General features: G+C 39.7%; 2 protein-coding genes across 5 annotated transcripts in view; both read right to left on the bottom strand.

The window, feature by feature from the left end:
* The window catches only part of si:dkeyp-121d4.3 (uncharacterized), a 38,020-nt gene extending 32,953 nt beyond the window's left edge, over positions 1–5,067 (bottom strand). For both annotated transcript variants that reach the window (XM_062995928.1, XM_062995927.1), the window contains exon 1: positions 4,358–5,067. In XM_062995928.1, the coding sequence (XP_062851998.1) occupies positions 4,358–5,044 (687 nt within the window). In that variant the 5' untranslated portion in view covers positions 5,045–5,067. The remainder of the gene's footprint in view (positions 1–4,357) is intronic.
* A 2,782-nt stretch (positions 5,068–7,849) lies between these two features.
* LOC134315027 (cullin-9) overlaps positions 7,850–14,367 on the bottom strand; it is a 56,090-nt gene continuing 49,572 nt past the window's right edge. For all 3 annotated transcript variants that reach the window (XM_062995933.1, XM_062995934.1, XM_062995932.1), the window contains 2 exons: positions 9,790–9,881; positions 7,850–8,677 (listed from right to left, as the gene is read on the bottom strand). In XM_062995933.1, coding sequence (XP_062852003.1) covers positions 8,461–8,677; positions 9,790–9,881 — 309 coding nt within the window. In that variant the 3' untranslated portion in view covers positions 7,850–8,460. The remainder of the gene's footprint in view (positions 8,678–9,789; positions 9,882–14,367) is intronic.

A 14,367-nucleotide genomic window follows, 5' to 3' on the forward strand; every position in this document is an offset into this window, starting at 1 on the left:
GCCATGGTTTTCCCATGCTCTTTACAGTTAATTATAGTATTATAGTCTCATTATAGTACACTATTATAAAAATTATAACAATAATAATAGAGTATATCTATTCATGTATGTATGTATGTATATATATATATATTGTTTTTTTTTTGTGTGTGTGTGCGTGTATGGGGCTCTAGTGTTAAGAGTGTAATCTTAAATAAAGTGCATTATATTATCGGCTTTACTGGATCTTTTACACAGATTCCCAAAATCGATTGCGGTGCACTCATTGTGTATTTTGATTACATGTATTCTAACACTTCACTGTCTTTTAGTTATTTTTATATTTTACTTAACGAAAATATTATTGTGTTTTTACTTTCGCTATCGTCGCACTTAACCGCTAGCATTAGCCTATTGCTACTAGAGGGTCGGCTCACCACTGTTACGGGTCTCTTGCTGTGTGGTGATGAATGTGTGGGAATAAAAGCACACGACAAGGTAGACTTCACTGTAACGGTTTAGTCAGGACTTCAGTAAGCGTTACAACACTTTAAACTGCCTAGCTCCAGAAACCGAACTTTTATACTTTGGCCGTCCGGTGAGTCTCATATACAAAACTAAACTAACTGAACGTCCGGTGCTGCATTCTGATTGGTTGAGCTGAATGTCGCTCACATATCACCGATACAATATTGTCCCGCTCTTCACTGTCTCTGATTGGTTTAGACCATGATATGGGCCTGATGTGTATCTGTTGTTGAACCACGGGAAAACTTTCAGAGTAGCGGAGACTTTTTTCCCCTTGAACTGCTGGTCGCACCGGTGCGACCTGAGATTTTTTTTAGTCGCACCATTGAGAAATTAGGTCGCATGTGCGGCACTCTAGAGCCCTGTATGGGCCTCCAGGGAAAGTGTGGAGTCTAATATCACATACAATACGGAGTTACATTCACAAATGCCACTTGTAAAACAAAGTACAGTAGAGTTTTGTATCAACAACTTTTTAAACTGTGTTAAATGCCTGAAATGCAGGAATGGATGTACAGTGTATCACAAAAGTGAGTACACCCCTCACATTTCTGCAAATATTTCATTATATCTTTTCATGGGACAACACTATAGAAATAAAACTTGGATATAACTTAGAGTAGTCAGTGTACAACTTGTATAGCAGTGTAGATTTACTGTCTTCTGAAAATAACTCAACACACAGCCATTAATGTCTAAACGGCTGGCAACATAAGTGAGTACACCCCACAGTGAACATGTCCAAATTGTGCCCAAAGTGTCAATATTTTGTGTGACCACCATTATTATCCAGCACTGCCTTAACCCTCCTGGGCATGGAATTCACCAGAGCTGCACAGGTTGCCACTGGAATCCTCTTCCACTCCTCCATGATGACATCACGGAGCTGGTGGATGTTAGACACCTTGAACTCCTCCACCTTCCACTTGAGGATGCGCCACAGGTGCTCAATTGGGTTTAGTCCATCACCTTTACCTTCAGCTTCCTCAGCAAGGCAGTTGTCATCTTGGAGGTTGTGTTTGGGGTCATTATCTTGTTGGAAAACTGCCATGAGGCCCAGTTTTCGAAGGGAGGGGGATCATGCTCTGTTTCAGAATGTCACAGTACATGTTGGAATTCATGTTTCCCTCAATGAACTGCAGCTCCCCAGTGCCAGCAAAACTCATGCAGCCCAAGACCATGATACTACCACCACCATGCTTGACTGTAGGCAAGATACAGTTGTCTTGGTACTTCTCACCAGGGCGCCGCCACACATGCTGGACACCATCTGAGCCAAACAAGTTTATCTTGGTCTCGTCAGACCACAGGGCATTCCAGTAATCCATGTTCTTGGACTGCTTGTCTTCAGCAAACTGTTTGCGGGCTTTCTTGTGACGACCATGCAGACCGAGTTGATGCAGTGTGCGGCGTATGGTCTGAGCACTGACAGGCTGACCTCCCACGTCTTCAACCTCTGCAGCAATGCTGGCAGCACTCATGTGTCTATTTTTTAAAGCCAACCTCTGGATATGACGCCGAACACGTGGACTCAACTTCTTTGGTCGACCCTGGCGAAGCCTGTTCCGAGTGGAACCTGTCCTGGAAAACCGCTGTATGACCTTGGCCACCATGCTGTAGCTCAGTTTCAGGGTGTTAGCAATCTTCTTATAGCCCAGGCCATCTTTGTGGAGAGCAACAATTCTATTTCTCACATCCTCAGAGAGTTCTTTGCCATGAGGTGCCATGTTGAATATCCAGTGGCCAGTATGAGAGAATTGTACCCAAAACACCAAATTTAACAGCCCTGCTCCCCATTTACACCTGGGACCTTGACACATGACACCAGGGAGGGACAACGACACATTTGGGCACAATTTGGACATGTTCACTGTGGGGTGTACTCACTTATGTTGCCAGCTATTTAGACATTAATGACTGTGTGTTGAGTTATTTTCAGAAGACAGTAAATCTACACTGCTATACAAGCTGTACACTGACTACTCTAAGTTATATCCAAGTTTCATGTCTATAGTGTTGTCCCATGAAAAGATATAATGAAATATTTGCAGAAATGTGAGGGGTGTACTCACTTTTGTGATACACTGTATATGTAAAAGTCAAAAGTAATTGTAAGAAACACTGCATTTTTTCCATCCTGTCTTGACTTTCTCTGATTTGGGGTTGTATTTAGCAGTTACCTGATTATGTGCATAAAGATGCCTTCACTGAACATCAGGTGAGACTACACAGATATGTGTAGAATGCAGTTTTTATTTTTTCAATGCATTTTCTCCTCATTTTCCTCCTGATTTAGCACACTCAATTTTTGTCTTCCGTGCTGAGAGATACCAGATTCCATCCGAGAAGAGCACGTCGCTGTACACTCCTCTTCCGACAAGTGTACAGCCCTCCTCTTCTCACCCCTGCATTCTGCACAGGCGTCTCTTCCGCCAATCACGGTCCTTACACAGCGTATGAAAATCCCACCCACCCACACATAGTCCGGTCCCCACCATTGCAGATACGGTGGCCAATTAGTATTAGTAATGCTGCAGGCACTGCCACTTACGCCCGCCAGATGGCGCCCAGCCAACCGGTGGCAACACCGAGTTTCGAACAGAGGAGTTTAGAAACTCGGTGCTGGTGTGCTAGCGGAATATCCCGCTGCGCCACCTGGGCACGCTTTTATTTTTTAAATAGAAGTAATAGCTCTGTTAAGCCATATTGCAAATGAACATTTAATTACTTAAATTAAGTTGATTTGCCCACCCATTTCAGCTACTCAGTTATGCATTCCAATATCTAGAATGCCCATGCACTGACCAAAGTCTATTTTTCCACATTCCACACCAGCTCTAAATGGGTTGGTAAATGTTAAAGTCAGTGTACCCTAACAAGGTCATCTCTGAATCGTTTTTTTGAGAAATGTCTTTTTTCTGCTTAACATTAGCTGTTATGCTGCATAACAATTACAAACCATTAAAATGCTCTACCTCTTCATCTCCCTTACTTTTCTACTTCATTGTTATTTGTGGTAGATGGTATTTGCAGCTTTGTTCCCAGGCTAAAGCACTTATTTGCTACAAGATCACCCAAACCCAAGTGTACTAACACTTGTCTTTAGTCCTGTCTTCTAATTACTTGTTTAGATTAGGGATAATTAGGAATATCTTTTGTAGTTATTTATTATAGGATTTTTTGTATTTATTGTTGTATTTACAGTGTTTTGTCTTGCACTTTTTGTACCGTGTTACACCGTGATCCTAGAGGAACGCTGTTTCGTTTCAATATGTACTTGTATGTAGCTGAAATGACAATAAAACCTCTCTGACTCTGAAACATCTTTGAGCAAAATGTCATGGGTCGATTTGCAATTACAGATCTGCGACATGTGAATTCATGCTTGGACAGCAAATTGTTCTTCCAACAATTGTGTGCATTCTTATGACCTTTGTTTTGAAATTGTAGGTACCCACCAGCCAAATATCAGACAAGATGTTCAGTGTTGAAGTGTATTTTTATAACAGCTGCTTGCTGTTTGTCTTTTTTCCTTTTTTAAACACTAAAACATAACCATAATCAAAGGACAGATCTAGTCCAACGGTGTTCAATTGAAGTTCTATATGCAATCTCTCCGACATGGAAATTGTAAAAAACAGACATTCAGTCTAATCTATTACATAGAGACAGTACAGCACGAAAAGCACAATAAATCTATTTACACCATGGTTTAAAAAAATCTAACAGAAGCTCTACCTGTAGACACATTTTATGGTTAAAAAGTACAGTCAAAGCATTGTAAGCTCTAAGAATGCTAGATATCATCAAGAACATGCCAAGTATAATAGTTAAAAGCCTGAATACTTACATGGTTTTGCACTTGTTGCAAATGACTTGGGTCTATCGAACCATAACCAACCACTAGCCCTTGGGAGGGGTCCAGATAACCAGATGTAGCTCTAAACTCTGGTGGGATGAAACCTGGAGGTCCACCTCTATACTGTGGTGGAATAAAACCTGGAGGTCTGTCTCTAAATTCTGGGGGAATGAAGTCCGGAGGTCTGTCTCTAAACTCTGGGGGGATAAAACCTGGAGGTCTATCTATAAACTCTGGGGGAATGAAACCTGGAGGTCTATCTCTAAACTCTGGGGGAATAAAACCTGGAGGTCCATCCCTAAACTGTGGTGGAACAGAACCTGGCAGTTCACCATGAAAGCCAGCAGGATGGAAGCCGGGTGGTCTGCCATCCATATTTGAATGGGGGAAGTGTGGATGCCCTTCAAACTCGCCTGGATGAAAACCTGGTCCATGCATTTGCCTTTCTCTCATCATCATTTCGGGAACACCGTGCATCATTGGGGGGCAAGGAGGTCTAAAGCCAGGTGGACCCATGTGAAAGCCTACTGGGGGCATATTGGGTCCCGGGTAACACGCTCCTTGTGGCGGAACACCATTACCGAGGAGATGAGGCATCTGTCCACCATTTGATTTAACTTCAGGATTGGCCATTTGTCCTTTGGCTTTGTTTTTCTTCCGGTTTTTCCTTTTTGACATTTGGTTAAATGTTGTGCTATGCTATGACCTGCTAGCTGAGTAGAGATATAGTGCGATGTACGAAGTAAACAAACGAGCGAACATTAGCTAACTAGCTAGTGTGAAAACCACGTTTATCTTGAGCAACAATACAGCGCTAAATTCACATTTTAAATGCTAATTACATCAGCGAGCAATTTTGCCTATTATATTATCAAAAATACATTATTTTTATTTTATTTAAACTGTTAACAACAAGCTGAAAAGTAGCAGTTTACAAATAACAGCTAGAAAACTGTCCTGCTGCTAGGCTGCTAATCTGAACCAGTGACTTTCGGCTCTTTTCAGTGAGTCATTTCAATTGACTCTGCTCATCAATAGGAATCGGCTCCTTCGATCTTGGTAAAAGTAATGCTTTTAGTGATCTAGTCAAGATATTCAAATAATACATTACATTATTAAATATTTAGATATTTAATAATTACACAATACACGATTTGATTTATATTCTCTGATATAGACAGTTATTTTTGTTTAATTGTTTTATGAATATTTACTTTTTATTAATATATTTAGTAAACTATTTAACCATTATTTGCATTATATAGTTGTCAGATAAAATATATAAAACAACAAATGCAGTTTAGCACTTTATATTCCATTCTTTTGAATAAGGTGAAAAAGGAAACAGAAAAAAAATCCTTACCTACCGAGCATAATTGACTCAATGAGCCGACTCTTGTAGGAACGACACATCACTGGTCTAAACGGAAGAGCGGCATATAAAATTGACGTCACATTCCTGTATGGGTGAAAACGTTTTTTTGGATGTATTTAATTCTTCGCTAATTAAAAATGCTGAGCTAAAATAAAAAACACAGCCAGGTTTCTCGACAGCGTTACAGATCGTTATGGATTTAATTTTGTTTTTAATCAATTATCTTTGGTTAAGGACGTTCACTACCATAATAAAAATACATTTATAGGGCTGTAGTAGGGCATCTACTGTCAGAATCAGACTCCGTCCAACGTCTTGTAGTGGGTCCTGTGCCCACAGCCCAGAGATGTTCACAAGTCACAATAGTCAAATAATATGTAAGCATTTCTGGCCTGCAACACATAAAAAAAAAAGTTAGGACAGTGAAGCATTTACCACTTTGTAATGTTGCCATTCCTTTTCACCACACTTGAAAGACGTTTTGGCACCGAGGAGACCAAGTGATTTAGTGTTTCAGCTTTTATTTTGTCCCATTCCTCCTTCAAACACGTCTAAAGATGTGCAACAGTACGGGGTAGTCGTCGCATTGTTCGTTTCAAAATTCTCCACACATTCACTATCGGGGGACAGGTCAGGACTGCAGGCAGGCCAGTCCAGTACCCGTACTCTTTTCTTCCTGCTGGACTTGCTGATTACAGTCTGGTTGGTCCTTTTCGTCTTTGCTCCGGAGCACACGGCGTCCATTTTTTCCAAAAAAAGACCTGAAATGCTGATTCATCTGACCACAATACACGTTTTCACTGTGTGATGGTCCATCCTAGATGCCTCCGAGCCCAGAGAAGTCGACACCGCTTCTGGACATGGTTAACATAAGGCTTCTTTTTTTGCACAGTAAAGCTTTGAGTGGCATTTGTGCATGTAACTCTGTATTGTAGTGCCTAACAAAGGTTTGCCAAAGTAATCCCTTTCCCATGTGGTTATATCAGCTATTGTTGAGTGGCGGTTCTTGATGCAGTGCCGTCTGAGGGATCGAAGCTCACGGGTGTTCAGCTTAAGCTTGCGCCCTTGGCCTTTATGCACTGAAATTCCTCCTGTAATGATATTATGAACTGTAGAGGGAGAAATATGCAAATCCCTTTTAATCTTTCTTTGAGGTACATTGTGTTTAAACATTTCAATCATTTTCTCACGCATTTGTTGACAAACTGGAGATCCTCTGATCATCTTTGCTCATCAAAGCCTTTCCTGGATGCTGCTTTTGTACCAAACCATGATTACATGGTAACAATCACCTGTTGACATCACCTGTTTGGAATAATTATTTAGTTTTTTTTACCTCATTACTAGCCCTAAATTGCCCCAGTCCCAACTTTTTTTTGAAATGTGTTGCAGACCTGAAACGCAGGAATGGAGGCATATTAACAAATGAAATGAAGTTGAGCAGAAAAAAAACATGAAATATCTCAGGTTCAAACTGTCTGCAATCAAATAAAAGTCAAGTAAATGTAAGGAACACTGCTTTTTTTAATTTTATTAGCATTTTCCATACTGTCCCAACTTTATCTGATTTGGGGTTGTAATATTTAGCAACAAAAACAGTCTATAATGAGACTTATTATTCGAACAAATATATTTTATTAGTTAACTGAAGTTGCACAACTTCACATCTGAGAGAACATTACATAAGCAGAACAATTATATATGAAGGACATTTCAGCCTATAGCATATTTAAAGTGGGAAAACAATAAGATATTTAATATCTTGTTATTGTTTTTTTACAAGGGAACATAACATGTTCAAAGTTTTCTTCTTTAAAGAACAAAACCGCAAAATATGCTTTGCTTGGCAAATAATGACTATGTGTAATTTTATGTCCAAATACTTATTGCTATATCTAAATAAAGCAGTTGTAAGTTTTACTCTAGTAAATTGGTCTGACCATTTCCAGGTCATCAAACCTTTTAAACTCCCAAATAGTCCATATACACTGAACTTTCTTTTAATAACATCAATATGATTCAGATTATTTCTTCACTGAAATGCTCAACCAGAAATACAGTTTGAAAATATAGTATATGAAGGCATCTTAACGAATGGACAAAACAAGCCAAGGCAAATGTTTTAATTTTATTAGGATAAATTCAAGTTGAGTTTGTAATGGAAAATAGGTTTTTTAGTACTTGGTAATAAGCCACTTTTTATCACTGCAAATCAATACAATTCTGCTCATGTTTGCAGCAATAGAGCACTGTGGTCCTTTATCAGTATTTGCCTAAATGCTCAAAGATAATCCTTTGCATTTAATTACTTTATGTGCTCTGAAGGTGTGCGTAAAATAAAATTATTAAGCATGAGTGAATTAACCATTTCTACTCAATAAAGCACAAGCTAAGGTGCAAAACCAAAACTGTTTGATATAGTCAGAGCTAACATATATCAAAAAAAGATTAAATACAAAAATGAAAGATTTCCTTTTTACTTTAAGTGCTTATTCATCCTCCAACACATAGAATGTTAACTTTCATGTAGACTAGTGTTTCCAAACTTCAGTCCTGGGGTTTCTGTTACACACCCGATTCAGCAGCCAATTTCGCATGTTAAATAAAAAAGGAACACTGATCTCTGCAGCAAACCGCAGCCTCCAGGACTGAAACTGATGCACTGATCTACACATGTTTTATTTATTTTATTTCTAACCACAGTATATGTGTCGTTTACTTAATCAAAAGGACCAAAACCCCTGTCTAGGTTCTCAGATTCATCATCATCAGAGAAGAAATCGTCCTCGTCTATTTCTTCTTCATCGTAGTCCTCATGCCATTCAGGGACGTAATCGTCATCGTAATCATCCTCTTCTGCCTCATCACCTGCATCTTCAGTGTAGTTATTGTTGTTGTCAGAGTCTCCAGTCTCCGAGCCTCTGTCTGACTTGGACCTGAAAACATAATTAGCTTTATTTTTATGAATTATAAATAATGAGCTGGTTGCTAAATGGTTAAGAGGGAAAATTACGCTACACTTGGCATGAACAACATAGTGAAATTCTTTCATAAAGGCTTGTGTAATTTGTATCACTTTAATGATATATACACGATATACACCAAAAGTAAATCAATGCCTGACAATAAACAATGACTGTGCTGTTTCAGCTGAGGACTCCACTAGCGAGGCCATTCAATCCAACAGCAACGATGCCGATAAGCCATCTATGTCAATAGTTTTGACTGTCATTTAGGTGGACAAGCTTCAAAAGCAGAAGACCTCACTGTGTTACTGAAGCTTGCAAAAACATAATCTAGTTTGATGATCCTTGATTTAGGTTGTGACCTGCAGACAGCAGGTTCATAATTTGGGGTATAAACAGCATTAATCCATGGCCTTTACCATGCCTTGTCAACAAATCAAGCTGCTGGTGTAAAGGTGTGGGGAATAATGTCTTGACAAACCAATCAAGCATCGTTTGAATACCACACCCTACCTAAATATTGTTGCTCACCATGAGCATTGCCTGTGGTCACAGTTTACTCATCTTATAATGGCTAATTCCAATATGTCACAAAGCTAAGGTCATCTTAAAAGGACCTTCAGAATGTTATGTTTTATTCATGTTACAAAAGGTTCAGAGTACTTCAATGGCCTCCTTGTTACCAGATCTGAATCCCAGAAAGTACCTTTGGGATCTGATAGAACAGAATATTTGCAGCATGATTGTGCAGCTGACATATTTGTAGCAATTGTGTGTTGCCATCTGACAAAATACATAAAAACAAGCTTTCAACACCTTGTGAAATGTATGAATATAGGCACATTAGTGCATAGAATATAGGCTGTACTGAAAGCAAAGAAGAGTCAGAGTCAGTATTAGTATGGTGTTCCTAAAAAAAAGTGGCCACTTAGTACATAACCTCACACCTCCCTGCCCTATTCTATACAGATTACAATTACAAATACAGATTATAGTTAAACGAATGCACTCTCCACCAGGAATAATAAATGCAATGTAAATTATGACAAGCGTAAAGCCCTAGTTGTTAAGAAGTAACTTACTCTTTGTTTGTTTTGGTGTTGTTGGCAATGTTTGTTGCTTGTGCAGAATCATGGCCTGGCCCAGGTTTGGACTGATATCCTACCCGAAAATCCTAAAAAAAAGGAAAATAAAAAAAGATGAATGTGTGCACTTTAAATTATTTATCCACAAACAGAGGATGAATATAATAGGTACTAATAATTTTATTTGCCATCTCTTGCACTGAGTGGTTACAGATACTTAAACTAATTGTAATATTATTGTCCTTGACGCTCGCTCTGGCTGCACGCTTTCTGTCTGCTCTCCGCTTGCTTTTAGTTTTTAGTTATTTTTTATCTTTTATTTCTAAAATATAGAGCTCAATCAGTAGACACCGACAATAGATCGTCTGGAAAGGCACAGAATTACAGAAGTACATTAAACTAGACATTTAGTTAACGGAGTTTTCCACTAGCCGTCAGACTAAACTCGGGCACAGTTATCAGGACTACCATGGCTCCTATCACTACAGCGGGTTCTTCGTGCTGCTCCAACTGCTACAGACTCCTACGGAAAATCGCTGTGCTGGAGACAAAAATGCTCACGATCCTACCTGGAACGGATAGGAGAAATGGTTCCAGATCACTCGAGGGTGAGTCAAAATCTAACACAGAACAACCAGCTAAGCTAAGGCTAGACAGCTTAACAGACTTCCTGAAGCTTGACAGAAGTCAGTCAAAACAGGGGAACAGAAACGAACCATGTGAGAGAATAAGTCGGTGGCACAAACTTGGAGCAAAACCAAAAGCACAAAAGCAGCAGGTGGCTGTCTTAATGTCTTCCACGCCAGACTGCTCATCATGGGCTCGGAAAGCTAAAACTATTCCAAAAGCTAGCACAATTGCACCCCGTGGGAAAATAGCAGGGTCGCAACAAAAACCGATCCCTTTGCTGAATCGTTTTGAACCGCTCAGAAATCTGATCGAGGTTACCCCCAGCGGTAATGGTAACGAATCAAAACCAGCGAAGCTGACTATAAAAGGGGTCTCAAAGCAGGCTAGCAAAAACACGAGGCTGATTAAGCAGAGGCCCTCGCCTGACGCAGAGAACGCGCTGAAAACTCTGATCGTCGGTGACTCTGCCATCAAGAATATAGGCAGCAGATCAATGCTAACATGCTGTCTCCCAAATGTGACTGTCTCGGAATTAAATGAGGAACTTCCCAACATTCTCTTCCAGCATGGAGCGATCGACCAAATTATTCTGCACGTGGGCAGAAGTGACATTCGCAGAGAGGAGTCAGAAATCTTAAAGAACAACTTCACTGAACTGTTTAATACACTTGAGAAGTTCATCAGTGGACCTCTCCCAGCCCGAGGATCTAATATGTTTTCACGGCTACTCAACCTCAACACGTGGCTAAGCAGAACCTGCAGTTTGAAAGGTTTGGATTATATTGACAATTTTAATCTATTCTGGGGGCGCAGAGAATTTTTTTACCCAGATGGCACCCACCTAAGCAAGACTGGAGTGAAGGCACTAAAGGACAACCTCCATTTTGCTCTTCGCCACCCATCTGCTTCTTGGACTGACTCGACACAATACGTGCATCCTCAACCTCCCTCACCTGCCTTCAACCATGAAGGACCATCAAACATACAATCCCCATCACTGGAGAACACATCTCAGGCTGAGTTTCTGACTCTTGATGAAAGCTATTACGACCTTCATCATCAGGCAGTGACACAGCAGTCAACAGCAGAGACATCACAGTCATCCTCCAATTTCTCTCTCTCAACAACATCACCTCCACATATGGATTTCACAGAGAAAATGGAGAAACTGGTGTGTGTTGGGACTAAATTCTCACACTCCATCTCAGCCAGTCCACAGGTTTCACCCAAAAAGCCCAGGGCACCTCTTATAAACCTCCAAGATACTCTGCACATTTTATAGATGAACTTGCTGAACTACTGTCAGTTATCTCCACTGAGTACAGCTTTTTCATCATAACTGGGGATTTTAACATCCACTTAGATAATAACAAGGACAATAACACCAAATAACTTTTTGGTCTTTTTGACACGTTAGGTCTATTGCAACATGTGAAAGGGCCTACACATACTCGAGGGCACACTCTGGATCTAGTTATTTCTAAAGGTCTTAACATTTCTTCTGTTATGGTCAAGGACTTGGCCCTCTCTGATCATTTTTGTGTCTTCTTTGAAATGCTGATCACTCCAGATGCTCAAACTAGCTCTGTTTCTGTTAAGAAAAGGTGCATAAATGAAAGTACTAGTTCTCAGTTTATGGAGGCCATAGCTATATCACCAACTTTAATTGCAGAGTCAGTTGATGAACTCCTGGATAACTTTAATGTGAAAATATTGACTGTCATGGATGTGGTTGCCCCGGTCATGAAAACGTTAAGCAAACAGAAAGCACCATGGCGTAACACAATGATGGTAATAGCTCTGAAAAAAGAATGCAGGAGAGCTGAACGTAAGTGGAGGAAAACTAAACTTCAAATCCACTATGATCTCTATAAGCAAAGCCTTTGTAGTTTTAACTCGGAGTTATGCAGGGCTAGACAGCTGCACTTCTCTAAGATCATTAACAGGAACATCAACAACACCCGCACTCTATTCAACGTGGTCGACAAGCTTACAAATCCTCCAAAACGGATCACACCAGAACTTCTGTCCACAGAGAAATGTAATGAATTTGCTCATTTCTTCTGTGAAAAAATAAAAACTATTAGACGGACCATCAACGCCACTCAGTCAAACGATGAAACCATGCCGCCCCTACAGACACCTAAAAATAACATGACTATTATGTCACAATTTAATACAATAGACCAAAAAACTCTGGAGAAAACAGTTCAGCATCTTAAATCATCGACATGTTGTCTCGACATGCTGCCATCTGAATTTTTTAAAACTATTTTTAACTCTGTAAAAACTGTTTTGCAACAAATAGTTAATGGCTCACTAGCATCAGGCGTTTTCCCAAAGTCACTGAAAACAGCTGCCATTAAGCCACTCCTAAAAAAGAGAACTCTGGATACGTCTGTGTTAAACAACTACAGGCCGATCTCAAATCTTCCTTTCATAGCTAAGATCATTGAGAAAGTTGTTTAAAATCAAGTCAGCAGTTTTTTGAATTCCAGTGGTTATTTTGACAAATTTCAGTCAGGCTTTCGAGCTCACCACAGCACTGAAACGGCTCTCATAAAAGTGTTAAATGATCTACGGCTGAATACTGACTCGGGTAAAATATCAGTTCTGGTTTTACTGGATCTTAGTGCAGCCTTTGACACTGTAGATCATAGAATACTGCTGGACAGGTTGGAAAACTGTGTTGGACTTTCCGGAACAGTCCTTAATTGGTTCAGGTCTTATTTAGAAGAACGGAGTTACTTCGTCACTATTGGCAGCTGTGAATCTGACAGGGTGGCTATGACATGTGGAATCCCCCAGGGATCAGTTCTCGGACCTCTTCTGTTCAATCTTTATATGCTACAGGCTAACAACATTGATTACCATAGTTATGCAGATGACACACAGATATATCTGGCTCTCTCACCAGATGATTACAGCCCAATAGATTCACTGTGTCAGTGTCTGGAGGACATCAATAACTGGATGAGCCAGAATTTTTACAGTTAAATAAGGACAAAACAGAGATTGTGGTGTTTGGCAGCAAAGAAAAGAGGTCTAGTGTCAGTGAGCACCTCAGTTCCCGGGCTCTAAAAACCAAAGACCAAGTCCGAAATCTTGGCGTTCTAATAGACTCAGATCTTACATTCACCAGCCATATTAAAACCATCACCAAAACAGCCTTCTACCATCTTAGAAATAAAGCCAAAATCAAGGGTCTAGTGTGCCAACAAGACCTAGAGAAGCTGATCCATGCTTTTATCTCCAGTAGGGTGGACTATTGTAATGGTCTCTTAACTGGACTTCCCAAAAAGACCATAAAACAGTTACAGCTCATTCAGAACGCTGCTGCTAGAGTTTGAACTAAGACGAAGAGAACTGAGCACATCACTCCAGTTCTAAAATCTCTACACTGGCTTCCGGTTAGTTACAGAATAGAATTTAAAGTGCTGCTACTGGTCTATAAATCACTGAATGGGTTCGGCCCAGAATACATCTCAGATATGTTTAGAGAATATAAACCTAGTAGATCTCTTAGATCCATGGACTCAGGTCAGCTAGTTGAGCTCAGAGTCCAAACTAAACATGGTGAGGCAGCATTTAGCTGTTGGGCTGCATATAACTGGAACAGACTGCCAGGAGATATTAGATGTTCCGCAAATGTAGAAATCTTTAAATCCAGGTTAAAAACTTTTCTTTTTTCTTGTGCCTATGATTGAGCTCGAAATTTTTGCTATTACCCTATTTCTTTTAGTTTTTCATGCTCTTAATAATTCTTTTTATAGAGTAGTGTACATTCTAAATTGTAGTGTATATTTTACTATATTTTCTTTTAGTTTTCATGTTTTAATTGCTTATCTCTCTTGTTTTAATTTCGTATTTCCCAAATTGTAGGGTATATTTTACAATATTTTCTTTTAATTTTTCATGTTCTTAATTTTTATCTCTCTTGTTTGA

Source organism: Trichomycterus rosablanca, chromosome 5 (assembly GCF_030014385.1).
Source record: "Trichomycterus rosablanca isolate fTriRos1 chromosome 5, fTriRos1.hap1, whole genome shotgun sequence".
NCBI classification, from domain to species: Eukaryota; Metazoa; Chordata; class Actinopteri; order Siluriformes; family Trichomycteridae; genus Trichomycterus; species Trichomycterus rosablanca.